Below are 26,620 nucleotides of genomic sequence, written 5' to 3'. Positions count from 1 at the left end.
TGCTCCGTTGGTGGCGGAGCCCTTCGAATTTAACCCTCGGTGTGCCCTTGGGGCCAATCTGCCACCAAGTGGTGTTGACAACAGATGCCTCCAAGCATGGACGGTGCCCGTCAGACCATCCATATCAACGCCCTGGAATTACGAGCGGTGTTCCTCGGTCTCCGTCACTTCATGCTGGCCCTTCGGGGCAGTCATGTTTTAGTGTGGACAGACAACACAGCGGTGGTTGCCTACATCAATAGGAGGGGAGGTCTCCGATCACACACACTATCGGCTAGTGCGTCATCTGCTTCTATGGATGCAACCCACCTCCTGGGCATCTCCAACACAAAGGCGGACCTCCTTTCTCGGGGAGGCCCCCTGGTGTCTGAATGGCGCCTCCACCCACTGGTGATTCAGCAGCTTTGGAGTTGCTACGGCAGGGCAGAGGTGGATCTCTTCGCTTCGGCTGAGTCCACACATTGTCCCCTATGGTTCTCCGTTCGGGATCAGTCAGGGACCCTGGGGATCGACGTGCTAGCCCGCATGTGGCCGCGCTGTCTCCTCTACGCATTCCCACCGTTCCCTCTTCTCCCAGTGGTTCTGGAGAAGATCAGGCAGGAACGAGTGACCGTTCTGCCGGTAGCGCCTCGCTGGCCCGGCAGACCCTCTTGGTCGGAGAGCCTTGGCAGCTTCCCCTGCGGGCGGACTTGCTGTCTCAGGTGCAGGGCACACTGTGGCATCCCAACCCGGGCCTGCTCCAGCTCTGGGCTTGGCCCCTGAGCGGGATCGCCTGATGGCTTGGGGTCTGTCAGACGCAGTAGTGACTTCTATTCAGTCGGCGAGAGCTCCCTCTACGAGGTCACAGTACTGCTACCGCTGGCGGAAGTCTCATGACCCAGTTAATTGCCATATAGGTGTCATTCTGCAATTCCTGCAGGAGCTGTTGGATCAGGGCAAGTCCCCATCCACACTCAAGGTTTATTTGGCTGCCATCTCCTCATGTCATGTCAGGATTGATGGCGAGCCTCCAGGCTCTCGTTTTTTTAGCGGTGCAGTTTCTGAAACGTGCCTACCCGCGCTCCTTCTCTGCCTGTGTGGCGCCTTGATGTAGTGCTGGACGCGCTTTCCAAGGCCCCATTTCAGCCCTTGCAGTAAGTTGACTTAAGATTAGTGTCACTGAGACGGCGTTTTTGTTGGCAATCACGTCAGCAAAACGCGTGAGTAAGTTACACACCCTGTCCATTCACCCTGCGTGTGTCCGTTTTGCGATGGTTCCAGGGTTACGCTTCTGCCTAATCCTGTGTTCCTCCCGAAAGTGCTGTCTCCTTTCCATATTAACAGACCTATTGAGTTGATGGCTTTCCATCCTCCTCCCTTCTCTTCGGAGGAGGAGAGTAGGCTGCACCTCTTGTGCCCGTTGCGGGCTCTCAGGTGCTATTTTGAGCACACTAAGGACATTCGGCTCGGACCAATTGTTTGTGTCCTACAGAGCACAAAATGCGCTTTCAAAGCAGCGCCTCTTGCACTGGATTGTGGACACCATTACCACGGCTTACAAGTTAACTGGAGCCCTGGTGCCTGAACACCTGGTGGCCCACTCAACTCAAGGTGTAGCCACATTGTGGGCCCTTTTTCAAGGCGCCCCACTGGCAGACATTTGTGCGGCTGCAAGTTGGGTCTCGCCGCGTACCTTTGTTCGGTTCTACAGGCTGGACGTGACGGGCCGGGTCCTTCTATTGGGAATCCAGTGTTGGCTTCAGCCTCAGTAGCCTGTCAGGCACTGGCTCCTGGCTTTTCTATCCCTGTCTGCCCCTATTGAGCATGCTTGGGAAAAGCAATGCAGAACCGTTATCCCTTCCTACCGGACTGTGACTTGTATATAGTTCATTCTGTGTTTTTTACACCTGTACCCCGCCATTGTACATAGTTCCTTTGTCAGCAGGCCTGTGGCCCCGCCCTAGCTTACTAGCTGTGCTGAGGGCCGCTGCTGCTGTATTCAGCGGGAGGCTTTGAGTTTACTCTTGTGCCCCGCTGTGTATATAGTTCATTTATTGACATCAGTAGAGCATCTGTTGCCGCTATCTGCTGGTTGGCAGTGTGTAACTTGCTCCTGTGTCCTGCGTGTGGTGCATGTGCTGGCTCCTGCACCCCGCAGTGTATATAGTTCTTTGGAATAGACAGTTGAGCTTGTCTGCTCCTTATTAAGTTGAGCGTGGACAACTGCTCCTGTTGTTAGCGAGGGCACACATGCTTCGCTATGTATATAGTTCCTTTGCCAGCACTCTGTGGCCCCACCCTAGCTATGCTAGATGTGCTGGAGGCCACTGCTGCTGTGTCCAGCGGAAGGCACTTGAGCTATTTCTTGTTGGTCCGCTGTGTATATAGTTCCATTATTAATAATTGAACTATCCAGCAGTGGCTAGCTAGTCTGGTTAGCCCACTGTATGTTGAGCACGGGGTGCGAGACTGTGCCCTGTGCTTATATGGTGTGGTCTTGGTATTGGCTCCGCTCCTAGCCCTGCTAGTAGAGCAGGAGGCCGCTATTACTAGGCTTCACGGTAGGCACAAGGTTCTTGTTGCCCGTGGATACACCATTGCTTATTTCTTTCCAGTTCAGCGTGACTGTGGTCTTCGCGTATGGGCAGCCCAGATGTGCCCCCAAGGGGCCCCTGTGGTTCTATCATAGAGTTGGTACGGCTCCTAGTAGGTACGCCTCGGAGCAGGCTCTCTTACCAGCTCGCTGCCTCCTCCCTAGCAATGGTTTGGTTATACTGTAACCCCTCCCCCTTGGCCAGTGCTTCTAACTCGAAAGATAACGATAGGTTGCGTATGCAACTCCTGTTATCTGAGAAAAAAAGCACTGCCCAAGGGTTGCAAGGTTGCGCAGGAGTTCTAGCTCCCGGCAAAAAGAGGCAGTCTTTGTGCAGACGTCACCTTTTATACCACCAGGAAGCGGAAGGGTCCTGTTTGACTGACGGGCACTAGGGCCAATGGCAGCTTTGATAGACAAAAGTCTTCGATGCGTTCCAACGATGCACGCTGAAAACCCCTCCCCCTTGGGCAGTGCTTATTTTCTCAGATAACCACAGTTGCATACACAACCTATCGTTATAATCTGGAACAAACTCCCCAGCGATGTGGTTGAAGCTGAAAATCTGGGAACATTTAAAATCAGACAGGATAGTATCCTTGCATCACTTAGTTATTAATGGACACCAAACGAGCACTATGGGTCGAATGGCATCTCATTTGTAAACTTTCTTATGTTTAAAATGATTTTTTCTAGCTCTGGGTTATATCAAAATACCCTGGCATGACTCCCAACTTGTTTTTTTTGTTTGTTTTTGTATTTGTTAGTTTTTATACAACAGCGTGCTCCATCCCATCCTTAACTCTGAGTCTGCTAGTTTTGTAACTGTCTGTGTGTTTGTTTGTTTGAGGTTTTCATTGTTGATCCTTCCCAAGAGAGCACAGCAGAGTTAATGAATGTGGCCGAAATGTTCTACAGTAATAACATCCCATTAAGGTAAGCCCATCAGGTGTAGTGGAGAGATTGCTTTTCTCATTAGTGAACACATTTTCTGAGTTTGCTTATGTTCCAGCAGAGATTTTTATAGTAAGAACAAACAACTTCTGTGAGCATTTCTATTCATTCTTCGTTAATGAAATAAACTGCATGAAAAAATGGCATGACTAAGACAGGCATTGAAATTGTCACAAATCAGATTGGCCTGGTATAGACAAAAACACCTTTATATTGGTGTGTGTGTGTGTGTACATATATATATGTGTGTGTGTGTTTATTTTTTATTTTTGTATCTTATTAGGATTGGCGTTGTGTTTGTGGTGGAAGCTTCTGAAGATATTGATGGGATGCAGGACCCTGGTGTAGCTTTGCTCCGGGCTTTTAATTACATTGCTGAAGAAGCAGACAATCAGCATGCCTTCGAGGCGATAATATCTGTAAGTAATCCTGTATATATCTCCTTGGTTTTCATTGCCACAAGAAATTTTGATCAGTTTCCTCCCTATTGCAGTTACTGTTGTGATTAATCTTTAAAGGCTTTGGGAAGATGGCACTTGACAGATTTTAAAGACTAGCAGTCTAACACAGTTGAATTCTAGTGCACAAAGTTACAGCAAAGGAAGCATAACTGGGTGTGTAGCCAGCGTTCCTAGCAAAGTTTGTTTACCGCAGCTCCCTGTAGTGAATGTCACATTAGTTACCTTCAGTGTCTCTGCAATTTAATTTTTATTGTGCTTTGGCAGATGTACAATAAAATCCCGAGCGGAGGAAAGCTGAAAGTGGAGAATGTGATTGAGGTTCTGGAGAAGCAGTATCCCTATGTGGAAGTCAGCAGCATTCTGGGAGCTGATTCAGCATATGACAAAAACAGAAAGGTAAGTCAGTTATCTCCTATTACAAGGAGCATTCAACACGGTCAAGAGAACAGTTGATAAAGCTTAAATGAGTATAAGAAAAGAGTGTAGAGCATCTTGTTTCAAGAAATCTAATGATGTTCATGATCATTCATGGGTAACAGTGGAAAAAAAAAATGTGTTAAATACATACATGGTTTAATAATAAAGAAAGTTTTTAGGTTGGTTATATTTTGTAATGACAGTCCAATACCTGCATTCCAAATCATTTTGCAATTTATGTGTGCAGAAAAATGGTTAGGCCAGTTTTAATGTAATTGTGACTCAACCAGTGCAGGTTGAATCCTATAGTCAAGGCATTGCTGATTGCTGATAACCAATGGACCATAGCTGTGATGAGAATTGGTCAGCCAGAGTTTTCTCAGGTTGTCAACCCAGGCTTTGTCATGTCATTCTCTATTATATTATTGTCTTTTTTTAAATTATTAAATGCCTTATCAAAAGACATCTGCATGAAAAAATATAATTAGCCAGCTGCATTTTGCACTAGTGGCATGTTTTTACCACCACCCCTTAGGGTCTCGATTGGAACAAAGACAACAAACGGGTGTACAAAAACTATATAATCAAATATTATCTTGTGTTCTTGGTTGTCTGATATGTTCATTTTAACATATCAACAATGTCTGCATGCATCTGTGGGTGTTCATCAGAGTCTGAATAGGTGGATGTCACATTTTTAAAAAGGTGCATGTTGCGGCCATGTTTCATTATCTGGCCCAACGTAACAGTTTGCTACCTGTTTGCGTTATTTATCATTTCTTTCAAATTTTTTGCTCCCGTAGACTTACACAAAAAGGTGTGTCAGTGAACAGTGAATTTGTTTACTAAATACAGTGTTTGAGATCTGTGGTGGCGTTCGTGTAGCGCCGATTTCTGCAGTTCTATGCTGCTCCACCAGTGGGATCTGTGGAATTGTGCTGATCTGTGCAGAACTATGGAAATCTGTGCAACACAAATACGATCTGCAGCAAACTTAAAATATGAACACATACAAAAATCTTTTCATTATAATTAGATTGCATTCAATATGACAAGACTGAAACTGAAAACAACCTTAAATTACCTTAAATTCAAGTTGATCTTCTTTGCTGACAGAAGTCTCTGGTAGCCTGAATCACAAATGAGACACCTCGAACAAATCGCTCGTTCCAGTCCTTAGACATAGTAACACTTCTAAATGTAGCAACTGCAATTTTTCCGCTCTCGCAGAAACAAATAATTTTTAATGATTGTATAACCCTCATGACGGTACAAACCAGTCACTAGAAGTATGACCGTAACTCACCTCCTGCATACATATTCTGCTTCGAAAATCACCAGGAATTCCTTGCAATGTATTGAAGAAGACAAAACATAACATTTGACAATGTTCTTTACTTGTGTGCACATACAATACAAAAGTACTGCCAGTGTGGAGTAAAACAGCAGTCCAGCAGTCTATATGTAATGCCCCAATTCTGCTATTTAATTAGCTGGAAGAAAGATTATCCCAGGCGTGATCAATAAGAAATGACCCCAAGTACAACAAAATATGGCAATTTCAGACTATGTCCAATTAGCTCAATGACATATGAACACGTCATAACAGAAAAAAGGAGTGGACTGCGTACTCAATGCATCACTATACACAAGCACAAGATAATGCATCAACCGCCCCCAAACTCACATGTAGTTAGTTCATTACAATCCAACTAGACATAATAATAATAATAATATATAACAAACAAACCATGTTCTGAATAGTCCTATTCCTAACACCTAGTCCTAGTCTTAAGTACAACAGAATATGCTCTGAAACACCAGCAACAACCAACGACCAAGCAATAAAGAGATTGGTTGTAACAAATGGTTGTGTGTCAAAGTAAGAATCAAATCAATCTCAAACCTGCCCACTGATCCCTGATCTGTCCATCTGTTAAACTGTTTATTCCATATTTCTTCAGCAATCCATTGATACCTTCTTTCCTCACCGCCAATCAAGGAAACAAAAAACACAAATATACTCTACATGGATCCATCCAACAAAACATGAAAATCACAAAAGGAATTAGTTCCTCTAATGCAAGGGATGCTTCATTCACATAAATCAGTGGCGAAATGGAAACATGTTTGTCAAGAATACCGATACAATTAAAAACATAAACAACCAGTTATTAAAACAGCATAACATTAAAATATAACATGCAATGCTAAGAGATAAATAATAATGTGAAAGTGCTTTGAAATGGGTTTGACTGTATGCAGCTGCATACATCAATGCAGGAATGTGCTTTTCAACACTGCAGTGCATTTACCACAGACTGCATTTCAACAACGTGAAACATCGACAGGTCTGTCTGTGTTACATTCAGCAACCTGGCAGTGTCTTTATTCTGTATGCAGTGCTGGGTGAGGGGCACCTTCAGTCTTGTAGTTTCTGAATTATAGTGCCAACAGCAGTCTAAAAACCGCTAACAGCAGCCAGCCTATCACCTGCCCTGCACAAAATAATGAGCACATGATCAGACAGTGACTGATCAAAACATTGATCCAGATTTCTCGTTTTGCTCGATTTCGTTTTTTTATTTTCTGGCTATCTACCTTTAAGATTCTTAACCGACAAGGCTTTATCTTTTAAAACGTAGTTACCTTTACTATACCCAGTATTAATATTGTTTAACAGATAAACTATGGTTCAAGACTGTGTAGATGTATTTGCATGTTATTTTCTGGTCTGTGTAATGACTGGTGTGTTACATACATGTTCTGTATATCAAATAAAAGGACATAAAAATTCCATATGGAACACATTTTCAGTACATTTATATATGCAATAATAATGCAGTAAAACATAAATCATGAATGTGCCTATTGACTGTTACTACAACAAGCCTGATTAAACCAGTCACGGAAATTACCAAAATATACATGAATGTTATTAGCTACCTGCACTCTATTGTTCTGCAGAACATGTTTGAATGGTTACTGAATTCTGGAAAAAGTTTTCGTAATACTGCGATACTTGTGTTTACTGCTCCCGCCCATTTGATCTGGAGTGAAGATCTTTATGAAAGGAATGCTAATGTATGTTTTCTGTAAAGATTTTTTTTTAATTATTATTTTTTGCATGGTATCGAATTGGCATTGTATCGAAGTTCAAAATTCTAGTATCGTGACAACCCTAGCTTGTATCCCATTCAACCAAAACAAAACTTGATACTCAGTAATGTTTTAGTTGAATGTCACCAACCTGTTTACTTGAGGGGTCACCAGTGAACACTTCAGGGGTTTCTATATGCAATTATTGCCACCTTCAGGATTCTACCCATATGACAACCTTATCAGAGTTCAATGTGATATTAATTTCACACACTGCACACATTCTCATCAAAAATGTTACTGAACCAACTCTATATTTGTGTGGTTATATGCATCTGATAATATATCACGACTCTGTAGTTTCTATTCAATACTACGATTGGCAACAACTTTGTGTGCTATAAAGATGCCAAGCGTTTCGATCACGACATGGGGAAAAAAATATAAATAATCATCTAAACATTTTATTTAGTTTTCAATTCATGTTATAATATCAGTCTAAATTCTGTTCATAATGAATAAGTAAAGCAAACAATAATTCTGAGCCATTTTAGTAAAAAAAATAATAATAAAAAAAAAATATATATATATACATATACATATATATAAATATATACTTGTGTTACTTTTCGTGATCAGATTATTAATTGCAGGAACATGGCAAGGATTTCTGTATTGAAACTTAGATTTATGTCTTCATTTTGTATGCATGCTAACAATGTTTGTTAAGATGTGTATTAATGTTTTGTTTTTGAATTATTGCCATGTTGATGATCACCCTCAGTGGTACATGTTTTGTGAGAAAACATTTTCCTTTTACTGTCAATGAAGTGTATGCACATTCTCTATACTACCACGTTTTGTTAAAATTGCTGCCTTGTGTGTACTTTCAGGAAGGGAGAAACTATTATGAGCAGACAGGAGTGGGTCCTCTGCCCGTGGCTTTATATAATGGGATGCCCTATCAGAGGGACCAGCTGGACCCAGACGAGCTGGAGACCGTCACCATGCACAAGATCCTGGAGACCACAAGCTTCTTCCAGCGGGCTGTCTATCTGGTGAATGCTCTTTTCTCTCAAAGAAACTACACCTCTACCCTGATATAACGCGATCCAGTATATTGCGAATTCGGATATAACGATGTAAAGCAAAGATTGATTTGAAAGTCAACACACAAAGCAAAGTGCATTTACAATTTTTTTAAACTTGTTGACATTTGACAGTTTAAATCCATCAAGTATTTTACCTTGTTTAGTTTAATCTTAACGTTTTCTATAAGTAAAAACTCCCAGGTCCAAAATGGTAAGATTTCTCCGCTCCCCAAGGACTGCATTATATTGGAGTAGAGTTGTATATACAATACCATAGGGTATTCTTTAGGGTTAATCTGTTTAACAACTACATAGTCTTGGATGTAGTATTTAAATGATAATCCTCACCAGGCATGTATTTTTTTTCATGTCATGCTGCTTCAAGATGATTAATTGCTTTATACATGGAAGCACCTTTGGATACCATATGCAGAATCAGTTTTATAGTTTATTTTTAGCCCTCTTTCTTATGCTAAATCACAACCATAACAGAATGATTCTTATATTATTAAAATCACACTTCAGCAAGAACTCATTAGTATTTCTCTTTACTTTCTCATTTGCAGGGTGAACTTGCGAGCGATCAGGACGTTGTGGACTTCATAATGAATCAGCCCAACGTGGTGCCCCGAATAAACTCAAGAATTCTTTCCACCACAAGGCAGTATCTGGATCTGTCCAATACTAGTGAGTGAAAGCAATTTGTGCGATTGTCACAGTCCTTTTTGGAAGACTCTGTAAAGGGCATCTCCCTGGCTGATGGTATTAAATTACATCAAATCTATTTTAATATGTTTTTTTTTTTTGCATTCCCCCCAGAAGAAAAGTTGCATTTTGCTAAAATTTATATAGTACATTTCTCAATTGGGTTTCATGGGGGGAAAATTTTTTTCGGCTCTGTTCTATAAGTATTGACTGATTTTATCCGTGTTTTCTGTTGCAGACAATCACTTCGTAGACGACTATGCCCGATTCAGTTTTCTCGATGCCAGGGAGAAGAGCACTGCTGTGGCCAATAGTATGAACTACCTTTCTAAGAAAGGTGAGGTGGCAGAAATTTAGATAGAATTATTATTGATGTCTTTGATATGAATCACATATGTCTTTGATATGGCTGTTGCAGATAGTGTTTGTTTTGCAAAATGTGAGTAAGCTGAAGTCTTAATTCAGAGAAACATCCCAAGACAATTCCCCTTTCCTTCACAGTCAGTAAATCCTTCTGAAAAATATTGATCTGCTGAAATGCGAACTACACGTCTGATTGTTCTGTTTCCCACTATGATTACTGTTTTTTTCAGTGGAAAGAAGGTTTTATTTTCCCCCTCTAATTGCTACCATGAGATGATACGGCACCCCCAACTGTGCACAGTACTCTGTTGAAGGTTTATTTTCAGTAATTTGACATAATAAAGAGACAAACTCTATTTCTGTGGCAGCGCCATTTATTTTGCTCTCCTATGAGCTGCTTCTCGCAGTGTGTATTCGGCCCTATGCAAACATCTGCATTGTATATATTTTTATTTTTATTTCAGCTGTTTCACCTATTATAGTACACCATGCTAAGGTAGTTTGTTTTGATGTTATTACTGACAGTTATATTTCAAATCCTTAAATTTTCTCTTTTCCCCCCTTTTCTTGCAATTTAAAATTTCACTTTAAATGTTTTTTTTTATTTTTTATTTTTTTTTTATCCCATTTGCTTGGGCCAGGAATGTCTTCCAGAGAAATCTATGGTAACTTTCTTTTCTTCCCTTTCCAATGCTATTCATAACCCCCCCCGGTGTTTCAACCTAACCCTAACATGACTGTTTATCCATTTATTCTTTACTGTCACTGTTTTACTGCATGGCTGTTACAACATTCTCCACAGCCATGTGTCATTATTGTGTAATAAATTATAAAGTAGTGTTTTTAGTGATTTGACTAAACTATATTGAGCATTTGTTTGTGCAATGTACAATTACCTACATTTTAAGAGTTGTTTCTCATCTGGGTATTATTGCAAGTGCAATAGTCTAGGCCATAGCATCTAATTTTTGCATGAATTTTGTGCTCTGATCGAAATGCAAGTGATGGATGTGTCTTTGGTACTACTCATCCATCTGGATTGCATGGATATTTACTACTCCAGATTCCTTATTTTGTGAGAGAGCAGCATTTTTGTTGATGTTTGATATTGGTTCCCTTTGTTTCTATATTTCACATTGCAGACGACAGCTATATTCGTCCAGTAACTTTCTGGGTCGTTGGAGATTTTGACCAGCCAGCTGGACGACAGCTTTTATATGACTCAATAAGACACATGGTAAGTTATTTTTGGAATCCATTCTAAAACAGAGTTACGGCAGTTGTTATATGTTCTTGGAAATGACTCATATTTGCTTTTGTATTTATTGTAGTTGCCTGGTAGATTCTATTGTTTCTCTGTAGACTGTGCCGGGTTTACAATAGAGATTCCAAATAAAATGGACACCCATATCCAGGTTGGACCACCCACAGTTGACCGTATCTTTGCACTACTATTCCAGACTGTAATCGTTATACCATTCAAAGATTCAACAGGATTTCTTATAATGTGCTCCCTTGGCATTGACCAATCTTTCTGCTGATTTTGTGTATTTGGTACTATTATAATACTATTGGTTACATTCTGTATGATGAGTTGAATGTCATCCAAGTGTTACCTGTTAAATAATTCTAGAAGGCTGATTAAGCATATCTTTGCATCTTGAGGAGACTTATGTGTTTAACACACATCAAAGTACTTAAAAGAGTTCACACTCCAATTAAGATGCTTTTAAGTCCATCCTTCAAACTGAGTTACCTGAATTTTAATTGTGGATTAAGAAACCTGCTTTTTTGTTAGCAGAAGTAGGAAGGTAGGATTAATCTGCCAAGTATTGATTACAGAAATCCAGTAACAATGTACGGATTGGCATGATCAATAACCCAACTGAAAACCCTTCTGAAGAGAACAGCAGTATTGCTCGAGCCATTTGGGCTGCAATGCAGACACAGACTGCCAACAACGCCAAGAACTTCATCACTAAACTGTCCAAGGAGGAAACCGCTACAGCTCTGAAGGCTGGGACTGATATTGCAGAATTTGCAGTGGGGGTAAGTGACTTTGCTGCATCGTTAAATCATTAATGAATTCTGCAGAATCCTTTTCATTCCATCTTCACGCTTTTTCTCCTCACATCACTTCATGATTCTATTGTATTTTGCTGCATTATTCCTTGTGTTTTCGGATACAGTTAATTTTAATTGCTTTTGTGATGATAATATATTATTATATCTTCATTATTGTGTTCTTCATATGCTTATAGTAATCCTAATTGTGTTACTTTAAAATGTTCAGTAGTCTTACTTCGAGTCTGCTCTCCTCCTCTGTTTTGTCAGGGTATGGACATCAAGTTGTTTAAGAGTGTGTACGACTCTCCTAAGATGGATGTCTTGCTCTCTCATGCTGCATTCTGCCGAGATGTGCTAAAACTAAAGAAGGGCCAGAGAGCAGTGATCAGCAATGGGCGGGTAAGTTGGGCTCTGAACCACCCAGTGGAATCTCACATTGATTCTCTGCTGTCACACACTACTACTTCTAGCCCCATCATCCTGCTTCTGTGTTTTGCATGTGTTAAACATTTATGGCACGTATATACCTTAATTATTTCTGCTAGATCATTGGGCCTCTGGAAGATGGTGAAGTGTTCAATCAGGATGACTTCCTTCTGCTGGAGAGCATCATTCTGAAGACGTCAGGAGACAGGATCAAGACAAAGGTCCAGCAGCTGGGAGTGGAGGAGGATCGGTGAGATTTCACTATTCTTTAAATTAATGGTGACATAATTCCAAGTTGACTCTAGAATCATTGTAAGTATATAATGAAGACAAAATCACCTCCTTAGAAGGTTGCAATTCTTTCATCTTCACAAAACACCACATTTAAAAAAGTACAAAAATATATTTCCTATATGTATGGATCTGATAACAGAAAATATTTATGTTTCTTGGCATAAGAAAATGTGAAATGGAGGTATGGGACAGTATTCCAACAGCCTAACAGGTTGCTGCCATTTTATCAATATTAGTTACAGCTGAGCTGTAAATTGTCTTCCTAAGTGCTGCGGATCTGGTTATACAATGATTACGAATGGTCGGTTTCTGGCTTGTTTGTTTAATTCCCTTTTCTGAAACACTGAACTATGTTCCTCATTTGTTTGTGTGTGTGTTTTACTAGGGCCAGTGACCTGGTGATGAAAGTCGATGCATTATTGTCCTCCCAGCCCAAGGGTGAGGCCAGGATTGAGTACAATTTCTTCGAGGATAGATACAGGTCAGCATGTTTTATTAATCTGACAATGTAGGCATAATTAAAATCGCCATTTTTCATTTTTGTCTTTTATTATGTTATTATTTTCATTTTCATATTTTCTGATGCAGATATGTATACCTGTCTAATCAGCATGTATCAAGCAATCAGTTTTCATGCGGCATAGCTCCATTTGCAGAATGCATTTTCATATGCAAACTGTTTCACTCAATCTCTTTTGAAAGGCTTTGTTTTTTGTATGACACTTCACTGGATTAATTAGGAAAGCCGTATGATTTTTCTCCTGTATTGATCCACAGTGCCATCAAGCTACGGCCCAAAGAAGGTGATGTGTATTTTGATGTGGTGGCTGTGGTGGATCCTGTGACCAGAGATGCTCAGAAACTGGCTCCCCTTCTTATTGTGAGTGTGAAGGGATCACATGATTCCTGATTGTACTGACAGGCTACGGAATATCCCTTCCTTATTTATTCTAGATGTTGCCAAGTCTTGGGGGAAATTATTAGAATAATAGGAAAGTAAATACATAAGATAAAACCTGCACCAAATTGGGATTGATTGAAATTTCTGAAAAAAAAAACAATAATGCTAGTTCTCTACAGAGTCAATGAAAATCAGACATTGTAGCACATTATTAATTAATATGTATTATATTTATCTGTGTATAAATGAATTGAATAACTTATCATTAGAGCCCTGTTATTTGTGCTATCTGTCTATATAATTACTAAGCAAATTCTACAAAACACAGGACTCTACTACTTCTAATACATACACCCAGTAGTTCAATTCTCAGGGCTTCAGTCTGACATGCACAATGTTTGTGTGGTTTCTAGGTTTTGAAGCAGCTGGTCAACATCAACCTGAGAGTCTTCATGAACTGTCAATCCAAACTGTCTGACATGCCTCTGAAAAGGTAAGACTGCTGAAGAAACAATTTACTGTGACAGAAAATTGAAAAAAATAGGCTTTGAAGGTGCTTAGCTTCATTACTTTGTTTTGTTTTCTGACATTTGAGAAATGCCTTTGCCAGTTAGGACAAACAGTCAGCTTTGTTATGCTTCACCTCTCATCTTGTTAACGGTGCAATTAAGAAGCGCAAATGCAACCGATCACTTGCAAAGAAAGTCAAAGTTGTCAAGGCAAGACTACAAAGGGAAAAGGATTCAGGATACAGAGCAGTCTTTAGCGACTGGTGATTCAGTGTGACGTGATTGGAGTTCTCCAGAACAGATTTGTTTTTTTTGTCAAATTAAAATAAATAAATGGAATACAAAACTAGATAGATATACCTGCAGCTTTATTATAACTAAATCTTTATGTATTTCTTATCTGACAGTTTCTACCGGTATGTCTTGGACCCTGAGGTGTCCTTCATGGCTGATAACAGTTTTGCCCCTGGACCCATCGCTAAATTCCTCGACATGCCCCAGTCTCCCTTATTCACACTCAATCTCAACACGCCTGAGAGCTGGATGGTGGAGTCAGTTGACACACGCTATGATCTGGACAACATCTACTTGGAAGAGGTAAAATTTTTGTGTAGTTATATAAAGGTATTGAATAATCTAAACACCTTGAATGGTATCGCAGCATTCTTTCTTCTAACAAACTGCAATACCTGATGTGATCTTATTTAATTGGATTCTACACTACCTCCTGACTCCAATTCTGGACCCACACTTTTAAGACAGACGAATGGCAGTTAGTGTGGTTTAAATGTGTACTATGGGTATTTTTTTTACAATGAACAGTGCTGATTTTTTTCACTGTTTGCTGTGTTTGTCTTTTTAATTTGTTACACCAGAAACTAAAATGGTGATAAATGTGTTACTAATGTGATGAGGAGGGTTGGGTGGGATGGTGAAGTGGTGTTTGGAGAGGATGACCCTGAGCTGCCGGTCCTGTCTGTGGAAGTGCAGGTGGACAGTGTGGTGAATGCGCAGTACGAGCTGGAGTATCTGCTTCTGGAGGGGCACTGCTTTGATGTGACCACAGGGCAGCCTCCCCGTGGGCTACAGTTCACACTAGGCACCGCCTCTGACCCGGTCATTGTGGACACCATTGTCATGGCAAACCTGGTGAGTGATCCGACTGCCTTCTGCCCCTGTTCCATCATCATCACCTGTATTTTTGCCCCTTTTGAAATCGTTGTTTTGTTAGTTGGCACTCCTCCTTATAAGACCTAGTGCACAAACATTTGCAGCACTGCACACTTACACTGCTGTTAAACGAAACCATGATGTGAAACTAAACTTCATAATAAAATGCAACACTTCTTCCTAGCACATTAAACTTAAGGTGCTTTTTCTGCTCGTCACAGGGATACTTCCAGTTGAAGGCAAATCCTGGAGCCTGGGTTCTGAAACTGAGAAAGGGGAGATCAGATGACATCTACAAAATTTATAGGTACCACACTTCTGGCACAAACGGCAAATGACATGGTGGTCAAAAAGTTACAACAATACTGCTAAATAAGACAAAGAAATCAATTGTAACATTACTTCTAAAGGGTCTGAGGATTCTTAAAAAATTATCTTAATTAAGATGGGCAAGCTACAAAATGTCAATTTGACACATAAGATGCAAATCATTTATGGCAGTTTGTCTAATTAGAATAGATACAACTTAGAGTTTCCCAGGTCATTTAAAGGTCTTCTGACTTTTTCTTTACAGTGATTAACTATGCCTGTGCTGCATATTCAAGACTCTTTGAAACAGAGGCAAGATTCAGAATGGGTCTGTAATGAGTGAGATTGTCAGGATCAAGAAAGGGCTATCTCTTGCACAGAGAGGTTAATGAGTTACTAAGCAAAGCTAATGACATTTATCTCAGTGGTATCTTGTGATCACAGGCTGAACTCATGGCTTTTTCAGTCATTTCTAAGCATCTTGGTTTAAAAAGCATGTTCAGCTCCATTTTGTTGATTGTACAATATCAGGCAGTCGATGTGTAGAAGCCTCCACTTTAATAGTGTGGGTTATGTACTTCAGGCCAGATGGAACTGCTTCAGATTTGGTGTTTCTTAGCTAACTGTGGCTGGGATTCCCTGGCGGGCAGCACAAGCTTAACCAAAAGCTGCTGAGGGATGTTTGTGTGCTGTCTACATCTCTCCCTCTCTTGAGGGCCGATTGGATTTTATCAATGGAAAAATCTTAATTGCAGATTCCAAATGAGAAAATAAAGAATATCAGCCTTGAGGTTTGCACTGGCACCTGAAATAAAGCATGCCTGCCCCCCCCCTCCTCTCTTTCCTGTAGTCATGAAGGAACGGATTCCCCTGCTGATGCTGACGACTTGATTGTGGTCTTGAATAATTTCAAGAGTAAAATCATTAAAGTGAAGGTAATGCTTGTTTAATGCCAATCACATTGTTTTAATTAATGCATTTTTTTGTGTGGCTTCAATCTGAACTTTCCATGAGAACACTTAATGTGCAGACGAGCAAGAAATATATTTCTCGCATTGTACATGAGTTATATGAAACCAGTATATGATGATGATGATGATTTTCTTTAAGGTTTGCTTCATGCCCATAATACATTCTGTCTAGTGCGCCGTATTCTGGGGTCTCCCTTTGAAATCACTGATATACAAATACTGTTTAATTCTTTTTAAAAATATATAGATTTTGACAACAATGACAAAGTTATTCTTCTAAGAGCAGTCTACCCAGTCTTCATCAGAACCTGTACTTAACCTCATTGTATACTAATTTCTAATATATATTTGATGTCTTAGTGCAGTTGTTGCATCTATATCTAGGTATGATTTGTGTGTACTTCCATTTTTGTAGGTCCAGAAAAAGGCAGACAAAATGAATGAGGAGCTTCTCAGTGATGGAAGCCATGAGAACGACTCTGGCTTTTGGGAGTCGCTGACAAGGTGATCCTAAGCTAAATTTTGGGAGAATGAGACCCTCTTGTAGTAGCTCTGCACAAATATTCTAGGCTCTTCAACTTTACTGGATCAATTGCCAGAAAACTTAATGGTTTTATTATTATTTATGTCATAGTTTGGGGTAAAACAAAAGGCATGGCTTTTGTGTGGTGGTATAGCCGTGATGCTGATAACTTATTTTTTCATATAAGTGTAGCTTCAACAGTGCAGTCTCCAAATGTAAGTTAAGCATTTAATTTGCTGGATTCATATTTCCAATTGATTTGGTTCCGGCCTGGTCAATGTGTTCTGAGACTCTGCTAGGCTCTGCTCCGTCTAGCTTCATTATCATTGAGATTTCACTCTTTTTCAGGGGATTCACTGGAGGAACAAAGACAGATGAAGTGAAGCAGGAGAAAGACGACGTGATCAACATTTTCTCCGTGGCTTCGGGACATCTTTATGAAAGATTCCTCAGGTTGATTTGATGTATCTGAGTTGCTGTTTCTTAGCTGTTGTTTCACAAGAACATTAACAGTCTGTTTCTGCACAGAATAGCTTAGGTTTGGGGTCAGGGACTGCTGGGAGCACTGAAGTAGGAGAGTGGGCAAGGACAGTTTAAGATTAACTGTGGCTGTGACTCACAAAAATAAGCCTCTGGTATCTTTTCATATTGTAAATCATGCTTAACATAAACTGACTCTTTTATAGGTATTTAGTGACAGTTGTTAAATTGGAAAGTATTGAAATAATATAGTGGGACAATTTAGTTTAAGTATGGCTGTATAATAAGGGAAGATATGTCATGCTTTATTTGTTTTTATTGATATTTAAAGGAAGCATTGTTTATGGAACATTCTTACATTCTTGTCTGCAACAAAGAACACTTTTTGTTTTGTATTTGTTTTTAGGTGAATAGGGGATTATAAATTTACTTTCACAGTTTTGCTTTATGGGGAAAATCAAAAACATACATAATGAGAGATCTCCCATTATCTCTCAGAAGTCACTTTAATTGCATATTTATTGATTTGATTTTGGCAGAGTAGGTCAAGCAACATTTGTGGACTTTGTGGATTTTTTATGATCACTCGAGTGGTCAGAACCTCTAGTAACCTTAGGTCTGTTTGTTCAAATATCCAGCTCTCCATCATTTTTGCATTTAAGAGGATAGTTGGATAAATAGTTTACAAAAGTGAAGACATTGTTTTAGGGTTTTAATTGTCATCAAAACAAAGTGGCTTTGTTTAAATGTGACCTTAGAAGATTGTAAGAACATAAGAAAGTTTTAAAATGAGAGGAGGCCATTCAACCCATCATGCTCATTTGGTGTCCTTTAATAACTAAGTGAACCAAGGATCTTATCCTATCCTGATCTGGAAAAGCTCCTCTGGTTTGATGTGGTCGAAGCCTTTCATGATTTTGAAGACTTGAATCAAGTCCCCACGTAGTCTCCTCTGTTCCAGGGTGAAAAGGTTCAGTTCCCTCAGTCTCTCCGAGCAGGACATTCCCTTCAGACCTGGAATAAGTCTGGTTGCTCTCCTCTGAACTGCCTCTAGAGCAGCGATATCCTTCTTGAAGTGTGGAGCCCAGAACTGTACACAGTATCCAGATGAGGCCTAACTAGTGCATTGTACAGTCTGAACATCACTGCCCTTGTTTTAAATTCTACACTTTTGACAATATACCCTAGCATTCTGTTTGCCTTTTTTATTGCTTCCACACATTGTTTGGATGGGGAGAGTGAGGAGTCCATGTAGACTCCTAGGTCTTTTTCATGCGTTACTTCATCTAGTTCTATTCCTCCCATAGTGTTATAGTGGACATTTTTGTTACCTGCATGTAATACCTTGTACTTGTCCACATCGAGTTTCATCTGCCAGGTGTCGGCCCACAACTGAATATTATCTATCTAATATTAACCTGTGCTGCCGAGATTGTATCTGCTGAGCCACCTATTTTAGTATCATCTGCAAATTTGACAAGTATTGATTTTATTTTGTAGGTATTTTGCCTATATTTTCTGTTTTTATGTATAGTTGTATAGACCTACAAGTCTTATCAGAAATTAAACTGATTAAGCAGCATTGTGGGATGAAATTAGGGAAACAGATTTGACCATGTAGTAAGGAACATTCTTAATGGGACACTCTGTAAAGATGTTTTCATGGAGTTTCTAATTTAATTTGTTTACTTGTAACAGGATCATGATGCTGTCTGTACTGAAGCATACCAAAACCCCAGTTAAATTCTGGTTCCTGAAGAATTATCTTTCTCCAGCATTTAAGGTAAAATAAAATGTAAAAAATAACACACACAATATGAGTATCGATCGGGACAAAGCTGTACAGAATAATCTCTTCTCATAAAGCAGATGTAAGGAAAGCTTTATAAATTATATGCAAGTTTACTTATGAAAACTATAAAATGACATATAGTTTATAGATGCACAAATTAAGAGGATGTCAACTTAATCTTGACTCTCCTCTGTAGAAAACCTATATTAAATGTATGAAGGAATGTTGCAGTATAGCAATAGTAAAGCTAGACTGCTACAATAACTATTTAATCTCGATTCAGTCCTTCGTTGATTTGTTTTATAATTATAATTTGGTTTTATTATAATTCACAGTGTAAGGACCTTGGCATTAAATTAGTACTTTATTTTTTACCTGGATTAAATCAAAACTTCGATCTGCCTGTCATTTGCATGTCCCAGAAAGTGTTACTTAATGGGATTTTGCCATTGACATCTGTGTTTTTGGTTTCAGGAGTTTATCCCCCACATGGCGGAAGAGTATGGGTTCCAGTACGAGCTAGTGCAATATAAATGGCCCCGTTGGCTCCACCAGCAGACCGAGAAGCAGAGAATCATCTGGGGCTATAAGATCCTGTTCTTGGATGTGCTATTCCCCCTGGCAGTGGACAAGATCCTCTTCGTAGATGCCGATCAGGTATGTTTCTGACTGCAGTTAAAATGTTTTTTCAAGTTTTCAAAAGTTTAAGGTTAAAGAAGGACAGGAGCTCCTTACCTTGTTAGTTTATTCCACATTGCTGTTGACAATAGCAAGCAAATCTGCTGCAGAAAAAAACCCTACAAGCTTGTCTTTATCCAGCTGTGACCACGATCGAAGATTTTAATTAGGTCATGCAAAGCTGAAATGTTACAGCACTCGCTAAACAGAAGAGAGGGGTTATAAATTACTTACTGAGAATTTCTTGCTGAGGGCTGCCAGCTTTCATAACGTTCATTTTTTTTAATCATTAAAACGTATGCTTTTTAAGGCTTTTACTGGCATTATGTGCTCTTTATTTGACATTCATACACAAAGTGATACCCCTGAGAATGAACAAAAGGATTGTATTAAAAGAAACAATCTACAGCTCAAAAGTTTCCTTTTGTATAAACATTTTTAAACCTCTTTAAACTTGAAAAAGAAAACCAGTTATTATCCTACTGTTTACCTTTCCCTTCATATATAATTTAAATGATCTTGGTGTAAACTACAATACATACATAAATGTAATAGTTTTTTAAGCAGATGGAGAATATATTTTCAGTTACATTTTTTCCCTCCTCAAATTGTACAACACTAAATTAAATTTGATTGTTGTTAGGTTATAGTGTGGAAACGTCTTGCATCCGTGGAACTGGAACTTAATAGAGCATTTAACATAAAGGAATGCCAACTGTTCTACAGTACATTCTGCAATGCCAGTTTTATGCAGCGCCAGTTTAATTTATTGAACTGTACTGCCTCCTGGTGGTTAATTCCGGTATCTCCTGTTATGTTTATTCAGACATGATTCTTGGGTTGGTTGGTTCTTTTTTTTTTTTTCTGTTTTGCAAGACTCATCTGATTGCATTTTGAGCGTACAAGGTGAAAATCGATGAGGGTTGATGAACTGAGTAACAGAGTCAGTCTTGTTACATGATAAGCCTGTACAGGACACCTGGATTATATCTACAGAATGGATGGGTTTAACAGAACTGTTCTGACATTGTCTGCTTCCAGATTGTGCGCACTGACCTGAAGGAGCTAAGGGACTTCGACCTGGAGGGGGCCCCCTATGGTTACACCCCATTCTGTGAGAGCCGCAGGGAGATGGATGGATATAGGTTCTGGAAGTCTGGATACTGGGCCAGTCACCTGGCTGGACGCAAATATCACATCAGGTACAGAACAAGTACTAAACAGACACCGTTTTCCCTTAAAGGTTCTGACACTGATTACACTTGGTCAGATCCATTGTGTTTCCACTTCAGAAATAGTTTGGTTTGTAAAGTTTGACATTTAAATTGTGGGAAACAGTCTGCTTCTTTCTATGATGTTTATGTCTCACTAGAAATATAATAATTTGGGAGCACTGAAATGTGAGTGATATGTGAGCTTCACAAGTGTACAGTTGTTGTCCAGAGCACTAAGTGGGGACCATTCTGCAATAAATGAATGACTGAGAGGATTTCTCACATGCAGTGCCCTGTACGTGGTGGATCTGAAGAAGTTCAGGAAGATAGCTGCTGGCGACCGACTGAGGGGACAGTACCAGGGTTTGAGCCAAGACCCCAACAGCCTGTCTAACCTGGACCAGGTATGTAGCAAACAAACAGTCTTCAGTGCCACTAGGCTGAAGGAGAACGCTGATGAAGCCTACATGCGAAACATACTTGTTTCTCTAGCTTCTAATGACCGCAGTATGGTATTATATGGTATGCATAATTTGTGTGGACCTTAATTCAGTTTGGTCTATGAACCATTTTTCTTTCTTTATTTATTTTATTGTATTAAAGGACACATTTTCCTTGATAAATGAGATGTATTGCAATAGCCAGACGATGCCGCAATTATTTATATGTTTGGGGTGTTTTTATTTGATTTAATTGTTCATATTATTTTCTTGTTTTTGTAGGATTTGCCCAATAATATGATTCATCAGGTACCGATCAAATCCCTGCCCCAGGAGTGGCTCTGGTGTGAGACCTGGTGTGATGATTCCTCAAAAAAACGAGCCAAGACCATTGATCTGGTAAGAGGGGTTGGATGGACTTGAATACGACCTTGTCTTGCGGCACGATAAATCCCTCCTCTGGCTAACTGGGCACCTGTAAGCCCATAGCTTTACTCCAGAATTGGAGGAAATGACGGATAAAAAAAATAAAATCTATGAGATTAAATCCTGCAGACAAAAAGATCAGCACGAGGTTTAGGCCTTTAGGAAATATAACACTTTGAGGCTTTCTTAATAGCAGGTAATCCGCAATCAAAAGGTAGGGGATTGAGCCATTATGTTGCAATCAAAAATCTTGTTCTCTGCTTGGAACATGGTAATGGAGGAAAACTGCAGTAACAGCTAAAAGGGTTTGCTTCATATTACGGGGCTTAATTTAAGATGCAAGTTAGATATACTAACTGTTGGTTTCACAGGTTTAGATTATCTCTACCAACATGATTTAGAATCGGGTCTCCCTTGATTGGTGGTAGTCAAGCTAGCATGTCTGTGCTTGATGTCTAAATGTACTCCTTACTTTTCCAGTGCAATAATCCACAGACCAAAGAGCCCAAACTGCAGGCTGCAGTGCGCATTGTATCAGAGTGGACCTACTATGACCAGGAGATCAAGAAGATCCACAACAGGTTCCTGGAGGAGAAGGAGAAGGGGGCCATTCCAGTCAATAATGACACAACACAGACGAAAAAGCCAGGTGCGCACAGTAGACTCTGCAAAGGAACAATTATGTCTAGTCTTTGGAATGTTTTCAAAGCGAGTTAGAAACAGTTGTCCCTTGTAGCACAACTGATTGATTGTGAAATTGTTCCTGCTTTACTCCTTCACTTTATTTCTTTGCTGTACTACAGTTTTAGGTTGATTCAGAAGATGTGGTTAATGGTATTTCATTTGCCTTTTCTCAGTGAGGAGCCTTACAGTGTAAATTAAGTCATCTTAGAAGTGCAGTCTGTGGTGTACCACACTACACAAAAAGCATGTACGTTCATCCTGCTGAGAATTGTAACTTCTCCTCTGCAGGTGGTTTTAATCAATCCATGTCTCTGCCCTTCAGTCATCTTCACCGCTGGCTTCGCTTCCCTTTGCTAAATCACATGCACTGAGTTTTGCCGTCTCCTTTGCTTTCTCCTTTAGATTCCGTCGATCACTCTGAGTTGTAACCTGCCATCTTGCAGGAAAAGAAGACATTCGACTCTGTTTAAAGAGTTTCTATCTTTTTACAAGAAGTCTGTTTCCTGGAATGCATCCTACGGACCTGCTGAAAGTCTGATTTACAGTACAGAGTTGTTTTTGTGTGCGTGTGTGCGTGCGTGCATGCGTGTATGGGTGCTTGTGTTTGTGTGCGTGCGTGCGTGTATGTATGTGTGTGTGCGTGCGTGCCTGTATGGGCACAAGCATGCGTTTTCTATTCAATTGGGAGAGGGCAGGGTTCCGAATCAGTGAGAGTATTTGGAATGGGAAGAGAGGTTGTGGCTAAAGATGCCCTAGGGCTGGGTATAATCAAGGAAACTCTAGAAAACTCTGTAGCAGTTTTGTTTTCTTGGCAAATCCACAAATTTGCTATCGTTCACAAACTTGTCATAGCTACAGATGAAAGATATTGACAGTTCAAAGAGAACAATTTACAAAAATGTTCTGTGGAAATCTCAGTAGTCAGATTGAGTAGGCTGCCAAAATTATTTGTCTGTATTAAATGGAAGTTAAAAGGAAAATCAAAATGTTATGTTCACTTTAAAACAATCAATTAAGTAGTTCTCTGGGGTTTGTGGAGTTCTTGTCAGTGTCAAAGTAGGGGCACTTCTCTGTTACTTGGCTGATTCCGGGTGTCTTGTACTGTACAGTGGTGTCACTTCTAATTAACTCAGAATGAGACGTTTGAGACATGGTACAATGTGCATGCTGTTAGTGAACACCGAATTGCATCATGTGATATGTTCATGAATGTAAACCAGCTCTTGTGCAGCAGCTTGTTTTGAGTACATTTTACTTTTGTATATTTTTTTAAAATGTAGTGTTATGAATTTCCAACAGAAGGCAACAGGCATGATTCACTTGGTTTTACCCAGCCCTTTGGAGAGAAAAAATAAAACAATAAAAAAGCTTTACAACTCAGGGAAGATCTGCATTGTCATACTTATGATTGGTGTAAAAAGCCAAAAATTCTGTGAATATCATGAATAAACCCAATGGACACGCAACATTTTGAAACAAAAACAAAAAACAGTATCATGCCATAGCCCACCCTACATACAAGTACAAGAAAAGGGATGCCATTACTTCAGGAAAGGCAAAACTAGTTGTATTACCTAGACTAGCTAGAGGTGTAAAGATTTATTTTGCACTACTGATTCTAAACTATTCGTTCTGATGCATAAACCCAAAGCAACATATTGTGATGTATTGTTCAATCCATAGCACCTAAATGATAAAGAAAACAATGGTATATATAAAAACAACTTTAAAAAGGTGTGCTGATGTTCCCATCTAGATATTTTGATGCATTCTGTTACGGATTTGTCTTTTATAATACATATTTTGCAACCTCTTTCCCTTCAGGACTCCCAGACATAGTCACACTTTGACAGACTACATAAACTGTGGCTTGTCTTGAAGTGTATCACTAAGGTATCCTCATGATTTGTCTTCACTAACAGACGGATGCTGTCATGAATTTGAATCTCGGGTCTGTTGAGGATAAGCCATGTTTTGAGCAACATTCCTATTGAGAAAACTTTTCACACACAGCTCCTGCAAATATGAGGGAGGTTTTACCCAAAGTTGTGGTTATGTAAAAGCAGTCAAAATAGCAAGTGTTTAATTATAACCTTGGGAGACCTTTACAACTGAAGGTCATTAGGCAATTAAAAATGTGTTTGAAAGTGTTTCAATCACTGCAAAATGATATTACACTAGACCAACAAGTGTATTCTTTGTTGGCAAAAGTTTTTGACTTCATGTGGTGATTTTTCTTTTTCATGTGAATATGCTTCATGTTGTGTATGTATGCATGTCTCTGTCATGGGGTTGGGGAATGGGGAAGGGTTAACATTACTTGGCCATAATCTTACATTTATCCTACTGAAAATAGAAATTAAAAAATCAATTTGCAATTTAGAGCTGCAAAGGCTATTGCACCATCTCCTGGTGTAAGAAACCATGGCTTCTGTAATACATTGAAAGAAAGGTAGTCTTAATATGAGCTACTGCTGCATTATTGTACCTCCTGTTGTACTGGGAAAAAACTAAAAGAAATACTGGATGAAGTCATCAGATTTCAGAATATATATTTTCTTTTCTATATCATATGTGTTTGTACATAATTGTGCTTCAGCTACCCAGTTGTATTGCAACCAGAAAAGATCATCTATAATAGGGGGTCTCCTTCCACAGAGTGACATCCTCTGAAGCTGAGCTGAGAAATGAGATGCAAATTCCATTGGTGCCTTTTGCAAGAGGTGCGTTGATTTGTATGTTGTTTTCACTGTGCTGTTTTTGCGCTGCTCAAACTGCTGTTCAGATGCTTTCAAGTCCATCAAATCTGTCTGCTGTCACTTACCAAGTCCGTAGTGCAGAGATGGGGCAATTGTCAGTGTAATCGCAGCCGAAACAAGCATCTCCTTTTCTCTGATTGTACCCAAAGGCACTGTGTTGTTCAGTGACTGGTGTGGATTTTTTTCACACGCCTCACAATTTATGATGTTCTGTTATGTGATTTGATCATGAGACAGATACGGCACAGTTGCATGCAGTCATATTACAGCACATCCTACTTAACTTTACACCGAAGCAGAATGGACTAGGTCTAGCTGATGAAGGCAGTTTGCCATTTTGAAGATGAGTGGAATATTTTTTTTTGCAGTTGCATTTTTATTTTATTTTTTATTGAATACATTCTTGCAGTGTGGAGGAAAATAATGTAGTCATCCATGAATTTTTGGCTTGATATATTGTAAACTGTGGAAAATCACACATTTTTATAATTAAAATCAATCTAAACACATTTTGTCGTTTTGTTTTTTTAAAAAGGTATGCAGTTGCCTGTATAGTTTTCTTCCCACTGCCTGCACGGAACGTATTGAAAGTAATTTGTTCTCATCACATTTCTGTACACATCTCTTTACACATGCATATTAACCAAACTTGAATAGTACTTTATCTCTGTTACAAAAATCCCAGTGCTTTATAGGAAGTTTAATTGGGTTCTAAATTGATATCGAATCCAAAGCATTCCATCACTGCAATGGGAAATAGCCCATTAGCTGGCAGTGACAGGAGTAAACTAGCTTTATAATTTGACTTGAGTAAGTTTCCCTGATTTAAGAGTCTACTTTGCTCTGATTAATGTATTTGGACAACCAGTATTGTTTTACTGCGGCTCCTTATTTGAATGCTCTGTCAGTCTTGAGGTAAAATAAAAAAATAAAAAAAACTAGCTGGTTTTCCCAAAGTTTTTAGGGAGTTACATAAATGGATGAACAACAGCCCTGTCCGCTCAACTCTCAAGCACATTCATATAATGGATTCCCTGCATATTTATGTTGCAGTACATTTTTATAGTCACAAGGGGGCACAACTTTTTAGTGTGTCTCTCTGCTACCCAATCTGTATCTTCAGTAATACCTAACCTGTGTATTCTTATATAATGTGACATTTATGTTGATGCCAGCTATTTGGGTACCTAAATTCAATCACATGTGTTGTAACAGGGACATTAGCATACCGTTTTATTGGTCTCTCAGAACCCTGCTTCAATACAAGACAAGAACACGATCTTAATAAACATTGAAATAAATCCAAGTACATTTT

The 26,620-nt window shown here is 39.5% G+C and overlaps 1 protein-coding gene across 1 annotated transcript in view; it reads left to right on the top strand.

The window, feature by feature from the left end:
• Positions 1–25,814, top strand: part of uggt1 (UDP-glucose glycoprotein glucosyltransferase 1) — a 42,719-nt gene extending 16,905 nt beyond the window's left edge. Inside the window, exons 15-40 of the mRNA XM_066708979.1 lie at positions 3,423–3,508; positions 3,810–3,945; positions 4,252–4,383; positions 8,397–8,561; positions 9,161–9,281; positions 9,538–9,636; positions 10,805–10,899; positions 11,505–11,711; positions 11,997–12,128; positions 12,275–12,405; positions 12,835–12,930; positions 13,227–13,329; positions 13,764–13,843; positions 14,267–14,456; positions 14,850–15,008; positions 15,251–15,336; positions 16,189–16,273; positions 16,725–16,813; positions 17,181–17,285; positions 19,011–19,095; positions 19,579–19,761; positions 20,824–20,984; positions 21,286–21,400; positions 21,719–21,835; positions 22,343–22,511; positions 22,949–25,814. Coding sequence (XP_066565076.1) covers positions 3,423–3,508; positions 3,810–3,945; positions 4,252–4,383; positions 8,397–8,561; positions 9,161–9,281; positions 9,538–9,636; positions 10,805–10,899; positions 11,505–11,711; positions 11,997–12,128; positions 12,275–12,405; positions 12,835–12,930; positions 13,227–13,329; positions 13,764–13,843; positions 14,267–14,456; positions 14,850–15,008; positions 15,251–15,336; positions 16,189–16,273; positions 16,725–16,813; positions 17,181–17,285; positions 19,011–19,095; positions 19,579–19,761; positions 20,824–20,984; positions 21,286–21,400; positions 21,719–21,835; positions 22,343–22,511; positions 22,949–22,974 — 3,153 coding nt within the window. The 3' untranslated portion in view covers positions 22,975–25,814. The remainder of the gene's footprint in view (positions 1–3,422; positions 3,509–3,809; positions 3,946–4,251; positions 4,384–8,396; positions 8,562–9,160; positions 9,282–9,537; positions 9,637–10,804; positions 10,900–11,504; positions 11,712–11,996; positions 12,129–12,274; positions 12,406–12,834; positions 12,931–13,226; positions 13,330–13,763; positions 13,844–14,266; positions 14,457–14,849; positions 15,009–15,250; positions 15,337–16,188; positions 16,274–16,724; positions 16,814–17,180; positions 17,286–19,010; positions 19,096–19,578; positions 19,762–20,823; positions 20,985–21,285; positions 21,401–21,718; positions 21,836–22,342; positions 22,512–22,948) is intronic.
• Positions 25,815–26,620: the final 806 nt, after the last annotated feature.

This window comes from Amia ocellicauda, chromosome 7, assembly GCF_036373705.1.
Source record: "Amia ocellicauda isolate fAmiCal2 chromosome 7, fAmiCal2.hap1, whole genome shotgun sequence".
Taxonomy (NCBI): domain Eukaryota; kingdom Metazoa; phylum Chordata; class Actinopteri; order Amiiformes; family Amiidae; genus Amia; species Amia ocellicauda.
The sequence above is the reverse complement of the archived record's forward strand: the minus strand, read 5'-3'. Positions and strand labels throughout refer to the sequence as shown.